Source organism: Bos taurus, chromosome 7, assembly GCF_002263795.3.
Source record: "Bos taurus isolate L1 Dominette 01449 registration number 42190680 breed Hereford chromosome 7, ARS-UCD2.0, whole genome shotgun sequence".
NCBI lineage: Eukaryota > Metazoa > Chordata > Mammalia > Artiodactyla > Bovidae > Bos > Bos taurus.
Genome location: NC_037334.1, coordinates 7,908,039 through 7,928,748, shown reverse-complemented (window position 1 = coordinate 7,928,748; position 20,710 = coordinate 7,908,039). Strand labels below are relative to the sequence as shown.

The 20,710-nt window shown below is 56.1% G+C and overlaps 1 protein-coding gene across 1 annotated transcript in view; it reads right to left on the bottom strand.

Moving 5' to 3' along the window:
* NOTCH3 (notch receptor 3) overlaps positions 1 to 18,132 on the bottom strand; it is a 39,850-nt gene extending 21,718 nt beyond the window's left edge. The window contains exons 1-23 of the mRNA XM_003586246.4: positions 17,901 to 18,132; positions 15,218 to 15,296; positions 11,727 to 11,869; positions 11,309 to 11,647; positions 11,099 to 11,221; positions 10,788 to 11,021; positions 9,743 to 9,898; positions 9,468 to 9,653; positions 8,757 to 8,870; positions 8,410 to 8,523; positions 7,387 to 7,620; positions 7,156 to 7,266; positions 6,481 to 6,673; positions 6,253 to 6,404; positions 5,916 to 6,029; positions 4,809 to 4,964; positions 3,215 to 3,440; positions 2,608 to 2,809; positions 2,202 to 2,355; positions 1,637 to 1,821; positions 937 to 1,069; positions 595 to 852; positions 393 to 511 (exon numbers count right to left, since the gene is read on the bottom strand). Coding sequence (XP_003586294.1) covers positions 393 to 511; positions 595 to 852; positions 937 to 1,069; positions 1,637 to 1,821; positions 2,202 to 2,355; positions 2,608 to 2,809; positions 3,215 to 3,440; positions 4,809 to 4,964; positions 5,916 to 6,029; positions 6,253 to 6,404; positions 6,481 to 6,673; positions 7,156 to 7,266; positions 7,387 to 7,620; positions 8,410 to 8,523; positions 8,757 to 8,870; positions 9,468 to 9,653; positions 9,743 to 9,898; positions 10,788 to 11,021; positions 11,099 to 11,221; positions 11,309 to 11,647; positions 11,727 to 11,869; positions 15,218 to 15,296; positions 17,901 to 18,021 — 3,846 coding nt within the window. The 5' untranslated portion in view covers positions 18,022 to 18,132. The remainder of the gene's footprint in view (positions 1 to 392; positions 512 to 594; positions 853 to 936; positions 1,070 to 1,636; positions 1,822 to 2,201; positions 2,356 to 2,607; positions 2,810 to 3,214; positions 3,441 to 4,808; positions 4,965 to 5,915; positions 6,030 to 6,252; positions 6,405 to 6,480; positions 6,674 to 7,155; positions 7,267 to 7,386; positions 7,621 to 8,409; positions 8,524 to 8,756; positions 8,871 to 9,467; positions 9,654 to 9,742; positions 9,899 to 10,787; positions 11,022 to 11,098; positions 11,222 to 11,308; positions 11,648 to 11,726; positions 11,870 to 15,217; positions 15,297 to 17,900) is intronic.
* Positions 18,133 to 20,710: the final 2,578 nt, after the last annotated feature.

Sequence of the window (20,710 nt, the reverse complement as noted above, 5' to 3'; positions counted from 1 at the left end):
GAGAAGGGAAGGAGAAAATAGGGAAGGTGAGAGAAATGGAAAGGTGGAGAAGCGCATTGAGGGTTGAAGGGGGAGAGGAAAGGAAATATGGAGGATCAGAACTTGGGAAAGGTTGTGCCTCTGATCTCCCGAGGTCTGGCCCAACCTCTCCCGGCTCCCACTGCCAGCCCCACCTTACAGGTAAGCCCAAGCTTTCCCAAGAGGCCGCAACTCCAAATTCCGGAGAGACACACACACACAACCTCCAGGTAATTTCAACATTTCCCAGAAATCCTCTTCCACTTCTTGTCCCCTAAAAGCCTCACCCTCCCATGAGGCCACGCCCCCTACCCCCCATCCCTACCTGCTTCCAGAGACCCTGTTACCACCGGCCACCCCCACCTACCACCTACCGGGATGCAGTGGCAAGAGAAGGTCAGCACACCCCCAGGGCCCGGGCTAGGACGGCACTGGCCTCCATGCTGGCAAGGCTGAGACTCACAGGGAGACAAGACAGTCTGACAGCGGGGACCTGGGCAAGCAGAAGGGAGTGGATCAGCTGCCTGTGGGGAACACAGGCAGGATCCCAGGCCAGCCCCCTCTTCCCATGCTCACCTGTGAAGCCAGGGTGACACAGGCAGCGGAAGCCCCCACCTGGGTCCTGCAGGCAGTCCCGGGTATGTGCCACATGGCAGGCACCTGGGCGACACTCATTGATGTCCCCCTCACAGCGCAGGCCAGTGTATCCTGGGGGGCAGGTGCAGCGGAAACCACCCACCAGATCCACGCAGGTACCATTGTGCAGGCACCGGGGCCCCAGGTCCAGGGCTGGGCCTGGGCCACAGTCATCCTCATTAATCTCGCAGAGCACGCCTAGGGGGATGGGGGATGGGGAACATCAGGAGGGCTCAGAAACCCAGCCTCCCCACCTGTCCCCAAACCCTGGTCCTGGCCTACCCAGTGTCCCTGGAGGACAGGAGCAGAGATAGTGGGCCACGAGGTCAATGCAGATGCCCCCATGCTGGCAGGGCTGGGAGGCACACTCGTCTACATCATCCTCACAGTTGTCACCAGTGTAGCCAGCTGGACACTGCAGTGGGGGCGAGACAGGGACCTCCTCAGCCCAGAGGGACACAGATGCTCCCCATGAAGATACAGAGAATCCCAGGGCAAAGGGACACACACAGTCATCCCATGCACAGAGATATGCTCAGTGAGCAAAAACACACACCCAGTACATGGAAACACCCAGACACAGAGGGCTACAGATACACTCAGTGCAAAGAAACACACATACATACAAATGTACAGGCACATACATACAAATGTACACAGGAGAAATACCCAGATACACCCAAGACACACACAGCCAGAGATGCACACTCAGGCACTGGCACATGTGTGCCATTCATACCCATAGAGACACTATGCACAGAGACACACATGTCCAAGAAATAACGAAAGACAGAGGTAGAGCCAGAGACACCCTGAGATCTACCCAGAGTGACACCCACAAAGATACACCCAGAGTCACAAAAGCAAAAACCCAGACATGCCTAGAGAGGGACACCGCACCAGGCTCTAGACACACAGAAATGTGTAGCCAGACACACTCAGGGTGACCAGCCCTCCATCTCCTTCCCTGTGTGCTCCTTACCTCACACACATAACCGCCCGTGTAGCCTCGGCAGGTGCCCCCATGCTGGCAGGGCTGAGCCAAGCAAGGGTCCATCTCCTGCTCACAGTGGCTGCCGGTGTGGCCCTCTGGGCACACACAGTAGTGGGAGCTGTCCTTGTCCACACACTGCCCACCCGCCTGACACAGCTGCTCTGTGGGCACCCCTGAGCAGAGGAGAGCGGCATCAGGCAGACTCCCTCCTCCCTGCCCCCGTCATACACAGCACACCCAGCATCCCCACTAGCCTCAGTCACCAAGGGGTCACACACATTCCACTGGGTTACCACACATCCCCTGACACTGACACACACACACATGCACTTTCAAAGCTCACATCAGCTAGGTCACACACAGCATTGCAGACATCCCCGCTGTTTCACAGTGATAGACACACATACCACCTTGTCCTGGCCAGCTGTCAGACAGTCACATATCCACACACTCGCACACACCCCACGACGTCCATAAGCTCTGGTGCACTCTCATTCAGCTCACACTAGGAGGAAGTATGTGCACACACGCCCAATCACGCGCTCCCCCTCACCGATTTGGGCTGCGGCCTCTCTGCAGGGCAGGCTCCGGATGTCACATAGGCGGCCGCTCCACCCAGGGGGGCAAAGGCAGTAGAAAGAGGCCCCCGTTCGGGCACAGCGACCCCCATTCTGACAGGGCGAGCGGCTGCACCAGTCCACCAGCGTCTGTCGAGGAAGGGCAGGGTGTTCACACTCGGGGACCCCTAGAAACCCTGCCCAGCTTCTCCTCTGAGCAGGCTCCAGAACGCCTCTCCAGATTTCTCCCTCAGGATCCCTGCCAGGCCCCTCACCACAATCCCTCTGCCAACTCCTCCCCAGGATCCAGGCTGCCTTCTCAACCAACCAGGGTACCCAAAAGGCCCCTCCCCCAGAACATCCCTCTAGACTCCTCCCCAAGGCTCCAGTGACCCCGCCCACCTGGCACTGAGCGCCGGTGAAGCCGTCTGGGCAGGCGCAGTGGAAGCCAGGGTGGGCGGCAGTGCAGACGCCCCCGTGCATGCAGGGCCGCGAGAGGCAAGGGTCCGCTTCATGTTGGCAGTGTGTGCCAGTGTAGCCCGGGCGGCACAGGCAGGTGAATGAGTTCACACCATCCACGCAGGTCCCTCCATTAAAGCAGGAGCTGGAGGGAAAGGAGGGGCGCGTCTGGCCCCACCCTTCAGAGGCCCTGCCCCCCCTCCTGGGCCCCTCCTAGCGGAAGTGACAAGACCCCTACCCCAAGGAGAAGCTGAGGTCCCCCAAAGGCCCTGCCCTGTCATGTCCCTTAACCCCAGTATACCAGATGCTTCAGGGCTATGTGGAAGCCACGTGGAGGCCCCCGTCCCCGTGGCCTGGCCTTGCTCCCACAGGGACCAGGGTACCTAAGGTGACCTCCCAACAGATGTCCTACCCCTTCCCGGACACGTTCCCATCGGGCATCAGAGTCCTGAAGTGGGTGTCTAGCAGAGGACTCCTTGTCCCCGGCTCCTCGGGTCCCACGCCCCATCCGATGCCAGGGTCCTTGACTCCCAGGAGAGGCCCCACCCACCTGGGACTGCAGTCGGGGAGGTCCTGCTCGCAGTGGAAGCCGCTATAACCCGGTGGGCAGGTGCAGGTGAAGGAGGCCACGTGGTCTGTGCAGGTGCCTGAGCCGCAGGGGCTGCTCAGACACTCGTCCACGTCTCGGGCACAGCGAGGACCAGCAAAGCCAGGGAGGCAGGAGCAGGAAAAGGAGCCCACCCCATCCTGACATGAGCCACCATTCAGGCAGGGGTCTACGGTCAGAAGGGAGGAGGTCTGGTCACGCACCTCACCCCCTGACCTGGCCATGCCTTGCATAGAGGGAAATGGGGAGAAAGCCAAGCTTCATTGGGAGGGGCACACTTAGCCAGGGGAACCAAACCCTGTTCTCTCTGTGGCCTCATTCCCTCCCTTATCTGATGGAAACCTCATCTATGTGTAAGGGAGGAAAGGTTTGAGAAGTTCCCAAAAGGTCCCTTTGAGCTCCCAAGTGCTAGTTGCCTGCGTGTGTGCTATGTCGCTTCAGACATATCCAAATCTGTTTGACTCTATGGACTATAGCCCACCAGGCTCCTCTGTCCATGGGATTCTCTGGGCAAGAATACTTGAGTGGGTTGTCATGCCCTCCTTCAGAGGATCACCCCCACCCAGGGATCAAACCCTCATCTCTTATGTCTCCTGCATGGGCAGGTGGGTTCTTTACCACTAGCACCACCTGGGAAACCCCAAGTACTAGTTGTATCTGCTTAATTCCTGAGCTCAGCACAGGAGGTCTCCTCCAGGCCTGGGCTAGCCAGTAGGGTGGCCACTGACCACATGTGGCTCTTGAGCACTTGACATGTGGTTGGTCCAATTTGAGATGTACTGTCAGCATAAAACAGACACCAGAGAGCAGATCGTGAAGATTCCATATGAAAAAAGAAAAAAATAATGTAAAATACCTCAATCATTTTATATTGATTACATGCTGAAATGATAATATTTTTATGTATTAGGTTAAATAAAATATATTATTAAATTTAATATCACCTGTTATCATTTTGTTTGCTTTTTAATACAGCTATTAGAAAATAATTAATTCAAGGACTTCCCTGGTGGTCCAGAGGTTGAGACTACCTGCTCCCAGTGCAGGGGGCCTAGGTTTGATCCCTGGTAAGGGAACAAGATCCCCCATGCTGCAACTAAGATGCAGTGCAATGAAATAAATTTTTTAAAAATTAATTCAAAAATAAACAAAAAAAGATTTTTTAAAAATCAACTAAAAAATTTTAATTCATATGTGACTTGCATTATTTGCCTATTGAACAGTGCTCCTGGTGACTCACTAAGGGGCCTATTATCTCATAGTTTACATACAATTTTAACTTGCTTGCTGCCAGAGGCAGTTTACAGCCTTCAGAGTCAAACAGACCTGTGCTCCTAACCTAGCTCATCTCTCTACTCACTGCATTACCTTGGGCAAGTCACTTAACCTCTGTGGGGCCTCAGTTTTCATGAACAAATGCGGAAAGTAAGACAACTGTGAAGATGAAATGAAAGCACAGTGCTAGGCATACTGTAGCAACTTGATAAACATGTTCCCTAGGTCAAAATCCTCCCCCCAAGAGCTCCCTTGAACTCACTGGGGTCACAGTCATCGATGTCCTGATCACAGGAAGGGCCACTGTAGCCCTCGTGGCAGGTACAGCTGAAACTCCCTGCCAGGTTGGTGCAGGTACCATGGGGACCACAGGGTGAGGGGCTGGCACACTCATCCACATCCTGCTGACATCGTGGGCCTGGGGGTGGGGAGGGAAATAACATCCAGGATTAGCAGATGCAGGGTAGGGTCCGGGAGTACCTGGTGCTCAGGAGGACTCTTAAGACTGAGATGGATGAAGGCAAGAACAATTTGCCTCTGGGCGTTTTGCACATACTGTTCCAGAACACCCCTCTCCTTATTTCAGTGGATGAAGAATGTGATTCTGTGATTGAGGTCTGCTCCTCCAGGCTCTCCCCAAACTCTCAGCCTGAATTCTAGATTCTTAAGCCCTTATCAAACCAAAACCAGTCACTCATAAAGGAAATCAACCCTGAATATTCACTGCAAGGACTGAAGCTGAAGCCGAACCTCCAACACTTTGGCCACCTGATGCTAAGAGCCAACTCACTGGAAAAGACCCTGATGCTGGGAAGGATTGAGGGCAGACGGAGAAGGGGACAACAGAGGGTGAGATGGGAAGTTGTATGGCATCACTGACTCAGTCGACGGGAATTTGAGCAAACTCCGGGAGATGGTGAAGGACAGGGAAGCCTGGCATGCTGCCCTCCATGGGGTCAAAAGAGTCAGACATGACTTAGCAACTAAACAATGAACAACACAGCCCATATCTCTTCCTCTTCTCCTGAACTGACTACACAGGCTGCAAGTGTCTGTGTCTAGCTCTGTTCCTTCCCAGAGGAAGCTCCCTTAAAAGGCAGAACCAGGGGACTTCCCTGCTGGTGTAGTGGCTAAGACTCTGTGCTTCCAATGCCGGAGGCCTGGGTTCAATCCCTGATCAGGAAACTAGATCCCACATGCTGCAACTAAGACCCAGTACAGCCAAATAAATAATAAATAATTTACTAAAAAAAAAAATTTTTTTAAGGCAGAGCCGGTGGTGGGGGGACTCCTTCTCTGGGTCCCCAGCATCACCCAGTATAGAGCAAGTTGCAGAGGAGGTGAGGAAGAGAAGAAGCAACTGGTGTACCTTGCCAACCAGGGGTGCAGGAGCAGACAGCCATCTGGCCAGGAGCAGACTCACAGTAGCCCCCATGCTCACAGGGATTCGGGGTGCAGGGGGACAGCAGCTCACACTGATGGCCTGTAGTGGGCAGGCAGAGTGAGATAGTCTTGAGAGATTCCTTGTTCCCATCTCCCCGCAAGGTCCCCACCTTGATACCCACCTCCCAAGCTCCTGTGTAAGAGTGGGAAAGGAAAAGAAAAAAAAGGGTAAACACAGAGAAGGAAGAGAGAATGAAGCAGAAAGGAAATAAGAAGGAAGAAGGAAGGAAGAGGCCCTGGGGAGGGAAGGTGGAGACACGCACCCTGGACACCAGGGGGACAGGTGCAGCGGAAGCCCATTCCATCACTGGTGCAGGTGCCGCCTGCCCGGCAGGGATGGGATTCACAGGCATCTCGAGTGAGGCTCTGACTGCACTGAGGGCCACTCCAGCCAGGCTCACACACACAGCGGAACCTGGTGAGGGAGGCAGTCAGGGCTGGCAGGAGGGTAGGGAAGCTGTGGGGGTCAGGGATCTGGGGAGAGACCTCACCCTCCAGGCGCATCGTGGCAGACGCCATGACTGCAGGGTTCCTGGGCACAAGGATGGCTTGGGGGAAGGCAGAGTGGGGGCAGGGAGCCAGGTGGGCAGAGGCATCGGAAGCCATTTTCACCATCCACGCAGGAGGCTCCCTCGCCGCAGGGGTTGGACGCACATTCGTTGATCTCCACGTTGCAGAGGGGCCCTGGGGAGCAGGCAGGCAACCTCATCCCGGGACAAGGATAGCGGAGCCAACCAGGGAAGGGCAACTTTGCCCCATTTAGCACAGTCACACCCTTGAGCAAGGAGCATCTCATTTGCTTCATAACACATCAGCTCTTGTGCATATTAGGACAGCCACCTCCGCAACCCAGAGATACCTCGCCCCAGATCACCCTTGCCCCCAAACTTATATGAAGTCACTTTAATTTCCGCCAAGGATTGCCTTGGCCCCACTCAGAAACACCTCAATCTCTGAGTCTGAATACCTTCATGGACATACCAGAATAATCTTGAGCCAACATGGGGATACATGCCAATGAGAGAAAGCAAAAATCTCAGGGCAAAGCATGGACAATCCCTAAGGACAAGCACGTGCAAAGAGAGGGGCAAAACCCGGCCAGGAAAGATAGATGATTTCACCCTCACGCTATAAAGACCCCGTTTCCATGGCAGCCACTTGCCCACCTGTGAATCCAGGCTGGCAGACACAGTCATAGCGGTTGATGCCGTCCCGGCAGACTCCAAAGGTGCAGGGGTTGCTGGCACAATCATCAGTGTTCACCTCGCAGTTCACACCTGCGGAAGGGGAACATGACTGGGATTGCCACCACCGTGACCTGCCAGAAACACCATTCCTGAACCCTCTGTGTCCCATCAGATGTACTATTCCTGTCCCAGCCCAGCTCCTGGCCCTACCTGTGGTGCCAGGAGGGCAGCGGCAGAGGTATTTGTCCACCAGGTCTAGGCATTTGCCCCCATGTCGGCAGGGCTGGCTTCGGCATTCATCCACCTGGCTCTCACAGCGCATGCCTGTATAGCCCGGGGCACAGGCACACGAGAAACTGGCGATGCCGTCCACACAGCGCCCGTGGTGGCAAGGGTCAGGCGAGCAGTCATCCACGTTGCGCTCACACACTGTGCCCTCGAAGCCTGCGGGGGACAGAGGGTCAGGCTCCACCCAATGGCCAAGGTCCTGCCCACAGCCATGGCTTCTGCCCAATCTTAACTCAGTTCTCCCTCAGGCCTGGCCCATTGAGCCAATAGGAGGCGGGCTCATTTCAGGCTCCGCCCCTGGCTGGCCTCCAGAGGCCATCCAGCGGCCACCTCCGAGACTTGTCCCTGGCCAGGACCCTACAAGTTAAATCACAACCCTAGCGAGACCGTGCTTCCAATCCTTACACCGTCAGCCCTGATTTGCCTCTCCCTCCACTGGAGATGCGGACACATGGGAGGTTCCTGGGCTTCCCAGGTGGTTCAGTGGGTAAAGAATCCGCCTGCAATGCAGGAGAGATGAGTTCGATCCCTGGGTGGGGAAGGTCCCCTGGAGGAGAGCATGACAACCCATTCCAGTATTCTTGCCTGTAGAATCCCATGGACAGAGGAGCCTTGTGGGCTACAGTCCATTGGCTTGCAAAGAGTGGACACAACTGAAGTGACAGAGCAGGACAGTACGGGAGGTTCCTGGGGGTGGAGGGGGTCAGACGGGGTCCCTCCAATCCAGTGCGCATCTATCCTGCCAGATCCTTTGGGCCCACCGCATAGCCTTACCTCTGCTTATGTCCAGGATTGGCTCCTCCTCCTGGCTCTTTCATTGGTCCTGCTCCGGGCCTGCCTTGTGGCAGCTCTGCCCGCAACGTTCCCCCAAGCGCATTATTGGCCCTTTTCCCCCACTAGCCCTGCCTCCAGATTCCTGCAGTCTTGTCACTGGCCCGCCCTCACCCTCTGCGCAGCGGCACTCGTAGCCATCTGGCTGGTCCACGCACTTGGCTCCATTCCGGCAGGGTGTGCTGGCGCACTCATCCACATCCAGCTGGCACATGGCGCCACTGAAGCCTGGAGCGGGGAGTGTGAGATAAACAGAGACCCAAGTAGGGTCAGAGCAGTCACCCCTCACCCGTGCTGCCTGGTTTGGGTGGAAAGCCCATTTACTTTTAAAATTAACTTCAGTGTTTTTCATAAGGTGGTATCTGCTATATAGGAAGCCACTAACACGATGTTATAAGCTCCCATCCTGGAGTCTTTGCCCCAAAAGGTCTTTCTCAGGCTCCCTAGCCCAGAGTCCTCACCCGAGGGGCACGTGCAGCTGAAGCCATTGACTCTGTCCTTGCAAACCCCACCGTTAACACACGGGCTGCTCTGACACTCATCCATGTCCACCTCACAATAGGTGCCTGTGAAACCTGGAGGGATAGAGGGAGGGGGATTACAGCAATGAGGTTTTAGCTTCTGGTCTGAAGGGAGAGCAAGGGGGGACATACCCCGCTTCCCTTGAGCCTTGGCCTTGCCCCTCAACTCATCCCTACATTCAGTTTTCAGACTCAGGCTGGATCTGCATTCAGTGTGGCCCCAACTGGTTCAAGGCTTAAGAGACTCCATGTGGGCTTGTCCTTCTTCCTTCTTCAAACTATGCCTCTTCCCCAGCTCCCAGCCGAGGGCCCACCATAGCCTTGTGCCCAACCTCAATCCCACCCCAGCATCAGTGCATCTCTGTCCACAGTCTCCACTTTGACCTCCACTCCAGACCCTGCTCCTGCCCTCATGTCATTACCATCCCACAGTGCCGTCCTGAGGCCCAGACTCCACTCCCAGCCCATCTGAGGTTCTACTGACTCCACCCAACCATGCCCCCAGACTCTGCTCTGGCTCCGCCTCCACCTCATCCCAGGCTTTAGTCTCTCACCCTTCCAGTTCTATCTGCTCTGGGCCCCTCTGCCTGAAGGCTTTTCTCGCCCTGCCTCCCAGCCTCAGGCCCCGCCCCAGCCACGCCCACCACACACCTGCCATGCAGATGCAGGTAAACTGGCCTATGCGGTCCAGACACGTGGCCTGGTTGCGGCAGGGTCCGGAGAGGCATTCATTTACATCGGTCTCACAGCGCGGACCGGTGTAGCCACGGCCGCACTGGCACAGGAATGAGCCCTGTGTGTTCACACACCGGCCCAGGTGCTCACAAGGATTGGCACCTGCAAGGTGGAGTAACAGTCAGTGTGGGTGTGGGTGGCCGAGGAGCAGCCTCTCCCCTCCTTCCCTACCCTCAGACTGCGCCCCTCACCAATGGAACACTCGTCCACGTCCTGGTCGCAAGCTCCACCTGTGAAACCCGGTGGACAGGTGCAGATGGCCCGGCCATTCACTGGGTTAGTGTCACAGATAGCATCCTCGTGACAGGGGTTGCTGACACAAGCATCGTCCAGATGACACAAAAGTCCTGGGAAAGAGTAAGTAGAAGTCAAGGGAAGACCATCCCCCAGCTCTGCCCAAAGGTCCCACATCCCTGAACATTGTAGTGTTTTGGGTTTTTTTGTTTATTTTTATTAACCAGCAGTGTATTTAGTGGGCTTCCCAAGTGGCGCTAGTGGTAAAGAATCTGCCTGCCAATGCAGGAGACATAAGAGATGCAGGTTCAATCCCTAGGTTGGGAAGATCCCCTGGAGGAGGGCATGGCAACCCACTCCAGTATTCTCTCCTGGAGAATCTCATGGACAGAGGAGCCTGGCAGGGCTGCAGTTCATAAGCAACTTAGCATGCGCACCCATATTTAGTAGCTATTCTCCCCCAATCATTTATTTAAAATTTAAGCATACAGAAAAGTTTATTCATATACCCACCACCTAGATTCAACTATTGTAACTTTATTTTTTCTGAACCATTTGAAAATAAGTTGGAAATATCCACATATTGTTTTTAAAATCTGCTGACTCTTTTCATGATTCTAAGAGGGTCCTAGCATTAAGTCTTTGCCCCTGCAGTACCCTCTGCCTGACATACGCTGCCCTCTGCTCCAAGTCCCCCTTCCAAACATCTCTGATCTTTGCCACTCCCAAAAGTCCCCTCTCCTTATGAGTCACAGTTTAGCTCTCCATTCCTGTGACTTCTTCTCTGGATTGTCTGCCCTCCCAGGCCTCTCCCAGGCTTATCCTTCACCCCAAACCCAGCTTCTAGCATAAGCATTAAGCATATGCTTAATTAATTAAGAACAATATGCTTAATTATGCTTCTAGCATAGCGTAAGTCTGATTCAAGTCAGACTCCATCCTTGGCCCCACTCAACAGCCATCAACAACTCCCTGCTGCCTTCAGGGAAAAAAGTCACTCACCAGTTTTGCCCATGGGGCAGGCACAGTAAAAAGAGGCCACACGGTCGTGGCAAGTGGCCCCGTGGAAGCACACAGCCGTGGCACAGTCATCAATATTCTGACTGCAGCTCTCGCCCGTCCAGCCATTGACACACACACAACTGTGGCCACCCAGTGTGTTGAAGCAGGTGCCCCCGTTGTGGCAAGCGTTGGGCTGCAGCTGGCACTCGTCCACGTCCTCCGTACAGAACTGGCCTATGGCACACAGACGCATGAGTCCGGTTACCTGGCGCATGCCCATCCAAGGGCTTCCCTCAGGTCCCACTGCTCACCTGTCCACTCAGGAGAGCACTGGCAGTTGTAGGTGTTGACACCGTCCACGCACGTCCCCCCATTTAGACACCGGTGCCCTGGACAGTCATCCACATTCACTTCACAGTTCTGGCCCTCAAACCCTAGCGTGGAGCACAAGGATGGTCACTACCAGGCAGGCTTGCTGTGCCCCCACCTCTGCTGCCTCCCCCTGGGTACAGCTCCCTCACCAGGAAGGCAGGCACAGTCATAGGTGAGGTCGCCACTCTGTCTGCAGGTGCCCCCATTACGGCACGGGGAGGGAGCACAGGGCACCGCGGGGCTCTCACACAGTGGCCCAGTGTAGCCACCTGGGCACTGGCAGCGGAAAGAGCCAGGCGTGTTGAGGCAGGTGCCACCATGGCGGCAGGGCCCGCCCATCCGGCACTCATCTACATCACTCCGGCAGCTGCGGCCCTGGTAGCCGGGTGGGCAGGAGCACAGGTAGCGGCCATCGGAGCCCACTGAGCAGCGGGCACCATGGGCACAGGGGCTGCTGAGGCAGGGGTCTGGCAGGGAGCAGTCGGGGCCTGCCGGGAACCAGAAATGGTGAGCCCAGGCCGACCACACCCTTGCCTGCCTTCAGCTCCCTTCCAGACCCTCCTTTACCTCGGAAGCCCCGGGGACAGCGGCAGGTAAACCGGGCAGTCCCTGCCACCACCGAGCTCTGGCAGACACCACGGCCAGCACAGGGGCCAGAATGGCAGGGGTCTTCCAGCTGACACCGTTCACCCACCCAGCCTGGTGGGCACCTGCAGACAGAGACGACTCAGTGGGGAAAGTCAGGGCAGAACAGCCCAGAACATAAGAGATACACACCAGACAGACCAAAAACACACAGGTAAACAAACACACACACATCCATGCAACAGTTTCCCTGAGCATACCTACTATCTTCTTAGCAATGGGAATACAGCGTGCATGCTAAGTCACTTCAATCATGTCCAACTCTTTGCAACCCCATGGACTGGCTGGCTCCTCCATCTATGGGATTTTCCAGGCAAGAATACTGGAGCGGGTCGCCATACCCTCCTCCAGGGGATCTTCCCAACCCAGAAATTGAACCCGCACATCTCTTAAGTCTCCTGTATTGGCAAGTGGGTTCTTCACCATTAGCGCCACCTGAGAAGCCCAGCAGCAAACACAATTAAAGTGGTCCCTACCCTCTTGATGTTCATAGCCAGGTCTGCCAAAGAGAAGATATACAAATAATGAATGAATAAGCAACATGCCGGGAGTGGAGGGAAGAGTAGTTCAGGCCATGGGGACCATGAAGGATGCAGTTGGATAGAGTGGTGGCCCCAGAAAAATTATGTCCATGACCAAGAACCTGTGACTGTGACCTTATTTGGAAAAAGAAATGTAATTAATGATGTAATTAAATGATGGATGTCTAGATGAGACCATCCTGATTACCCAAGTTGGCTCTAAACTGAGTGACAACTGTCCTTACAAGGAAAAGGTGAAGACTCCTGGCCTCCAAAACTGCGAGAATACATTTCTGTTGTTTTAAACCACCCAGTTTGTGGTCATTTGTTCCACAGCCACAAGAAGCTAAAACACAGGATAAGGAGAACAGAGGGATGGGGGTGGGGAAAAGGCAACTATGTTTTCCCAGACAAAGTGAGGGAAAAAAAGAAGACTGTGTGGGAAAAGAAAATGAGGGAGGGGGCCATGAGCCTGTGTGGGGAAGAGTAGAGGAAATGGAAAATGCAAAAGGTCTCAGGCTCCAGACGACAACCACCCAGGCGCACAAAGACGGGCAGAACCCCCAAATGTACCAGATGAGAGGGACACACGAACACGATGCACTGGGCTGGCAAATACTCAAAGACACCAACCCACAGCCTCATTCACCAATACGGACTAACTCTCACATGCCAGGCAGGAGGACCTCCACAAAGCCTCAGTTCCTTTCCTGGGGGCACAGAGACCCCTTCCTTCCTTCCGTTGCGGGGAGGTGGCCACCAATGCTTGGGCCCCCTGTTGGGGGAAGGTCCTTCAGCCTCCAGCCCCCTCCAAACCCACTAAGGCCACCCTGAGAGTGAAGGTACAGAAGGGCGCTGGTCCAGAGTGGGGTCAGAGGGAGGGACTTGGACCGGCCCCCGACGCTACCCGTCCTTCGCCTGTGTTCCTCCCTCTGGCCGGTCCCGGTCGCTTGGGGCTAAACTTAAGTAGCTGACTCAGTCCTTAGCGTCACCCACAAGATTCCCCCCACCCCAGCCCCCAGCGAAACAAGTCGGGGCACGGGCGGGTGCAGAGGGAGAACCCAGTTCCCAAACCCCCTCCCCAAAGATCCGCAAGGCAAGGACCGCCGCCAAGACTGCGCGCCGGGAGGGGGCGTGCTGCGCTGGGTGTAGAGCACGGCGGGTTGTTCCTCCCGCGACCACGCGCGCGCGCGCACGGCAGGCAGGGCGTGGCCGCGCGGCCCGCTCCCGGCGCCCCCGGCGGGTTCCCACGCTCTGTGCCCCGCGCCCCTGCCGACCGGTCGGGCTGGTTCTCCGCTGCCCGCGCCCCGCCCAGTCGCCTGGGCTTCACCGGAGACCGATGGGGGCGGGAGAGTGGGGGTGGCGGGGAGCACGGACTTGGTTTGGGGGACTGGCTGGGGAAGAGGTGATGACTAGGAGATAGAGACTAGAGATTGAGAGACTTTGAGAGTTGGAGGATCCATGGAGCGGTGACAGACTGCGGGGTCCACGAAAGGGCTTTGAAGGAAACTGGGGATGAGCGGGGGCGTGGGGAGAGGTTCCCAAGGCCCAGCTCTGGAGACTAAGCCCGGCGCTCCGCTCCGGGCGATCCGGGCTCCGGGAGGCCGCGCGGGCCGGTGATTCACCTGTCGGGGGGGCGGGGCAGCCGGGGGCGCATTCACCTGTCGGCAGCTTTCCAGGCGCGGGGTCCCAGAGCGCAGGCGCACGGTCCCGCGACTCCGCCTCTCAGGTGAGTAGCGCCAGGTGAGGTCACACTTTCCCCCTATTCCCACCATCCCAACCCGAGGAACCCGCTCTACCAGGCTGAGACACCCCCCCACCCCCATCCAGATGAGTCAAAGTGCCTGTGTAACTTCAAAGGGTCTCTGAAGTCACCCCAGACCCACCCAGCTTGGGCTGGACACACAAGTTGCTGAATAAATGGATGCATTTAATGAATCGACCAATGGCTACTGGGTGACCTGCTATTATTAATGATGATATTATAAAAGGAACCAAGCATTTTCCCATAACCTCAGCGGTTTCTCCTTATGGCACCTATTTTCCACATCTCTACCAGTAACATTAATAAAAATACCATTTATTGAGCACTTACTGTATGCCCGACACTATGCTGATTTCACTCTTAATCTTTACAATCAACTCCATAAAGGAGAGAACTGTTATTGCCCCATTTTCCGGATGCAAAAATGAGGCTCAGAGAGCTCAAAGCACTTGCTCAAGGTTATCCCAGAGCCCAGAATTCAAATTGATCTCTGTCTGCCTCTGCTCAGCAATTCCCCAGGCCCTGCCCTGCTTTCCCAACCCTCTGCCTTTCCTTGCACTTTCCAACAACTGCATTTGGGGGGACTTTGGTCACAAATCAGGCAGAAGGACCATTATTTTATAGATCAATGAGGTTCAGAGAGGGGAAGTGACTCACTCAAGGTCACACAGAAAGTAAGTGGCAGAGCAGGGCTCCTGTGGCCCCACCACTAAATCTTGAGCTGTGGGAAGGTACAGATGCTATACCCACTACTGCCAATCCACTGTTACTAGTCCCTGAAAGTCTGTTGATTGAATAACTATCTGTCCATCAGGGGATTTACACAAGACCGCAGGCAGCAGAGAATTCTGTGTAGTTAGCATTAGTGGGCCCATTTTCCAGACCAGGACACTGAGGCTTAAAAAGTCAGACCATCAGCAACATGATGTGGGATTTGAACCCCAGCCAGGCAGACTCCAGAGCCTCTACTCTTAGCTCTGCTGCACTCAAAGGGGAAACAAGAGGTTGCCCAAGCTACACACTTGAAGGAAGTGGTGGAAGCATCTATGGTGAACACAGAGGCAGGGGGAGAAGACAGACCGCCTCCCCACACAGGGCCCACTGATGGCTCAGAGCCAGGCACTCACAGGCAGGCAGCCTCCCGGGAGGGCAGCTGGGTGCAGCGACCTCCGTTCACACACGGGCTTCCGTCCAGGCAAGGGGGGGCTGGGTGGGGGTGAAGGAAGGTGGGGGTATCAGGCCGGCGCCCAGGAACCCCAGCCTAGATTGAGACTCCGTCCTTTGCTCCCTCAGGCAACAGCTGCACCAGGCTGGGGGCGTCTCTACGAGTGCAGGGAGCCCCCCCATTCACAGTTCCCACGGCCCCCCGCCCCGGCCCCAGCTGTTGGGGCTGCAGCTGTCACTGCCAACTCGGGCCCTGGGAACCACAAGGCAGGGGCAGGCAGGAGGAGGGGCCGACTTGTGCCAGATGTGGGGGCTCAGAAGCTGCCACAAGGGGGGACAGGAAGTGGGGGTGCTGCAAGGGTTGAAGGGAGGTCTGGGACTGTGTACCCAGATCCCAGGGTTGTGGAGGGGGCAGGAGTGGGGAGTCCTGGGGCCCCAGGTCTTCCTTCTGTTGATGCTGGGCATCTACTCCAACAGGGCAGGCCTGCATGCTAGTTCTGGGGAGAGATGCCAGGGCATGAACGAACGCCGTGCGCAGCCAGCAACTGGGTGTTACAGGGACGGAGTCTGTGTTAAGGGAGGGGCAGCTGGCACAGCTGACCTGTCCAGCATCCTCACCCTTAAGGACTGTGTCTCTCTGCAGTGTGGCACAGTCTAACTGTCCTGTCGGATGGGTCAGGGGTGTGGCGGGGTGTGAGTTAGTGGGCCCTTGTGTGAGCCAGCAGGTGTGGGGCCGCTTGTGCATGTGTGCTTGTGTGTGCAAGTAGGGGAGAAAGAAAGGGAGAGGAAGAAGATGAGAAAAACAGACAGACATAAAAGAAGGAAACTAGAAGCAGACAGACACAGAGAGGAGATCAAGAAGGACAGAGACAGAGTTTAAAAAAAGAGAGAGAGAGAATGAGATAAACTGGACATGTGAATGCATTAAACATGGCTTCTGTCCCCTTCAAGGCACAAGCAGCCAGGACACTATTACCCAGACAGGAGCCCAGGCGTGTTTGTGAACTCATGCTGGGGGCCACATGACACGAGCCATGGGCCTTGCTGAGCAGTGGGCCCTGTGGGCCATGTGTGTGTCTGCATGGTCTGCATGGATGTAGAGATGTTTGTAGGCTGAAACTTGTTGTGTGTCCATGTATGTGAACTATGTATCTGGGTATATAGCTGTGTGCTGTGTGTGACTTGTGTGTGCATGGGTATGTCTGGGTATGGGTTGGATGTGCCCCTATACCTGCATGTGTCAGCTGGGTGTAGGCATATCCTTGCATCTGTCTATATGCATCTGAGTGTGTGCAGACAGTGAGTGTGAGGCCTTGGGCTGGTGGTGCAGGGTATGTATGAACATGTGTGATTGTATGAGCACGTGTGAGCTGTGAATGTCTGTGTCTTGTGTGAGCTGGGTGTGCACGTGTGCGGGTGTACCCTATGTGTGTGTGTGCACGCACATACACATCTGCATCTCCACATGTGTGATCCAAGATTGTGTGTCCTCTGAGTGTGTGACAGGCCATGTGTGCCTGCCGGCTGGCCTCTGGGGGCAGCTGCTCCTGCCCACTCCTGCCCCATCTGCCCGGCCAGGGCTGGGCTGGGCTGGGCTGGGGAGGCCTGTTTCCTCCCCACCCCTCCCTGGGCTGAGCCCCACAGCGGCGTCCAGAGACCCAGGGCCAGGGCCACTGGGCTCGCGTCCCTCCCCTGCTGGCCAGGCCTCCCTTGGCTGGGGGTGCGCCCCAGCAGCCCCGGTCCGGCCCCGCTGCCGTCCCCGCTTTGTCTGGCAAAGAAAGCGCGAGGCTGCCGGGGGGGAGGGGGTGTCTAGACGGCGCGGCCATTGTCCCAGGCGGGGGAGGGGAAGAGTGGGGAGGGGGAGGGGAGGGGGGCTCCCCGGGCCCGCTGGGGAGGGGGTCGGGCTGCTGGGAGGGGGCGCTGGAGCGGGAGAGGAGCACGTGGGCTCGCGCCCCAAGCCCTCCCCTCCCTTCCCCAGGCGGGGAGAGGGTCCCGGGACGCCGTCCGGTCCAAGCAGCCGGGGGAGGGAGCGGGGCCGCGGGCGGGGGAAGGGGCGCTGGCGCCTCTATGGCTCCAGCTCTGGCTCCGGTTCCGGGTCTTGCCGCGCTCCGGCCTGGGAAGTTTTCTCCGAGTTCAGAGCTCCCAGAACTTCGCGCCCCCTCCGGCCCCCAGCCCTGCCAGACCTGCCCCGGGTGTGTGCATGGGGAGGGGGAGCTTTTATGCGAGGGGTCCCCGACCTGGGGATACTTGGATTCCAATCGTGACCTTCCCAGGGCTCTAGACAGGCATGGTTGGTGAGAGAGCCCCAGATTCTTGGTTACCCCCCTACTCGCCTGCTAATCTTGATCCGCTCACCTCCAGCTCCCAGTCCCGGGCTCCAGGGTCCCTTTATTCCCAGCCCACATCTCTCCCGGGCCACAGTTCCCCCGGTCTCTGGGGTCCTGCCTCGCCCCCACTCTCAATTCGGAGTCCCTGCCCCCGGCTCCTGCGCTCCCTGCCCCTGCGCTCTGGTCCCTGATTCCCAGGGACCGCCCCACCCCCCCGCCACCCCTCATCAAGTCCCAGACTCGGGGAGGCCTTGCACTCCATTCTTCCCCTTCCCCCACCCACTCACCCCATCCCGCCCTCAGGGTCCCGGCCCCTCACCTGCAGCCCCCGGCCCCACTAGCAGCAGCAATAAGGGCAGCGTCCGCACGGACGGCAGGGGTGGCGGCGGCGACATCGGGCGACGGCGGCGGGGGCGGCGGCCCCGGGGCCCCGGCCCCATGGCGGCCGGCCGCGACCCTCCCTCCTCCCACCTCTCTCCTCCCTTCTCCCTCCTTCCTTGGGCTCCGGGCGCGTCCGGGGCCAGCCTCCGCGCAGCCAACTTCGCTGAAGTGAGACGGCCGGGCCGCCCCGCCCCCAACCCTGGGCGGCTCGCCCCGCCCCAGGGCCGGCCCAGAACTCCCCCGCCCCCGGCCCGGCCTCCTGGGGTCCCTGCCCACCCTCCACCCACACAGCCTGGGACCCGAAGACCCTCTCGGAAACTCAGGCCAGCGGGCCCAACCCAAGGTGTCAGACACACCCAACTTCCTGAACATCTCCCTGCTCCCCAAAACACATCCAGAGCCCGAAATACACACGGAGCCGGGCACAAACAGACACTCCCCTCCACTCCCCCGCCCCCGCCCCGACACCCCGAAACTGAAACCAGGCACGTCCTGCAAGGCTCCTGAATACACAGCCAGGATGCACAAATGCAGAGGCGTGCACAGAGCTTCCTCGGGGACTTAAAATCTGAAATATTCACAACTCTAAACTCAGGCCCTCTCAGACCAAGAGCCTTGGGCGATTTTTGCAGCCTCGGACCTCGGACAAAGTCTAGGCGTCTCAAGTGTGCTACCAAATACCCACACCCCTTCTTACTCTCAGCGCTTCCTGAAAGTAACCCCTTCCTCCTCAATATCCAAAGGTCCACCCCACCCCATAGCCTACACAGCTTTGCTGCTCAGCCAGTCTTGCTCAGTTTCATCCAACTGCCTTTTCCAAAATCAGTCATGCTGAAAAACAACCACCCTGCAGTGAGCTCTGTCCCTGTGGCAAGAACGGGTACTCCGGAAAGGCCCCAAGACCAGCCTAGAGAAGCCCCCACTCTGGGGAAGAAAAAACCAGACTCCAGCACTGAGGACTTAGGGTTGGGCCAGAGGGAGGGACACAGCAGAGAAGCTGGTGAGGGCTCTGCTTGGGGGAAGGGGTCACTTATTCATTCATTCATTTATTCAACATAAAGCTCAAGCTCTATGTCTGGCGTTGTTTCAGCGGCTGGGAGTACACCTCCCCTGCCCTCTCCAGGACAGAGCTTCCCTGAGAAGGGTTCAGTGGGGGCTCAGCCCAGAACTGAAAGAAAGACATTTCAGGAGAGGGACAGGTTCGCAAACAGAGGAGGGGGCTGAGTCAAGTAGGGAAGGAGGGGAGAGTGGGCAGGTCAGGGGTCACCCTGGCCCTGAGGAGAAGGAGAAAGAGACCAGGCCGACCTGTAGGTGTTTAGCATGGTGATGAGGCTGTAGTGAGGAGGAATGGGTTGGGGGTGAGGTGCTGAAACTCAGGAATCTGAGGTTCACCCATGAGGCAGCTGAGCACTGGGGCTAAGCACGGGGGCACCAGGGTGAGAGACAGTCACCTGGGCACCCCAGAGATCTTTGAGCAATTTTAAATTTTCATTTAGAAATAATTTAAAATGCAATTTCCATAGGCCTTTTATCCAGCTTCACCAACTCGGCCCACACTTTGCCAAATTTACTTTATAATTATTGTTGTTTAGTCACTAAGTCATGTCTGACTCTTTGCAACCCCCTGGACTGCAGCATGACAGGCTCCCCTGTCCTTCACTATCTCCTGGAGTTTGCTCAAACTAATGTCCGTTGAGTCAGTGATGCCATCCAACCATCTCATCCGCTGTCACTCCTTTCTCTTTTTGCAAACTTCAGTCTTTCCCAGCATCAGGATCTTTTCCAAAGTATTGAAAAAGAGTTGGCTCTTCGCATCAGGTGGCCAAAGTATTGGAGCTTCAGCATCCCAGCATCCCCTTCCAATGAATATTCAGGGTTGATTTCCTTTAGGATTAACTGGTTTGATCTCCTTGCTGTCCAAGGGATTCTCAAGAATCTTCTCTAGCACCCCAATTTGAAGGTATCAGTTCTTCAGTGCTCAGCCTTCTTTATGGTCCAAGTCTCACATCTGTACATGACTACTGGAAAAACCATAGTTTTGAAGAAATTATATGTAATTTTTAATTATATGTAATATATTATATATGTATTTGAGAGCAGAGCTTCCCAGATGGGTGGTAAAGAACCCACCTACTAAGTGCAGGAGACATAAGAGATGCAGTTTCAATCCCTGGGTCACGAAGATCCCCTGGACAAGGGCATAGCAACCCACTCCAGTCTTCATGCCTGGAGAATCCCATGGACAGAGGAGCCTGGTGGGCTACAGTTCATGGGGTCACAAAGAGTCGGACACAACTGAAGCGAGTTAGCACGCACACGTATTTGAAAGCAAGATGTGGCTATGATGTTCCTTTGCCCCCCAAATCATCACTGAATGTTTCCTAAGATCGAGGGCATTCTCTTATACAAACACACAAGTTACGGACAGTTTTTGGTTTCTCCAGTTATATCCTCTGTAGCATGTTTCTTTGCTGGTCCAGGATCTAATCTCTGACCATGTGTTGCATTTAATTGTTATGTTTCTTCATGTCCTTTAATCTGTATCAGTTCCTTAGCCTTTCTTTGTCTGTCATGATGTTGATATTTTTGGATAGGCAAGGTCATCTGTTTCACAGAACATCCCTTAGTGAACTGGGCTGCAGTTTCCTCGTGACCAGGTTCAGGCTCTGTATCTTTGGCAAGAACTGCCAAAGAAGTGATGCTGGTACTCTTCCGTGGGTTGTATCAGGAGGCACCTGATATGAGTCC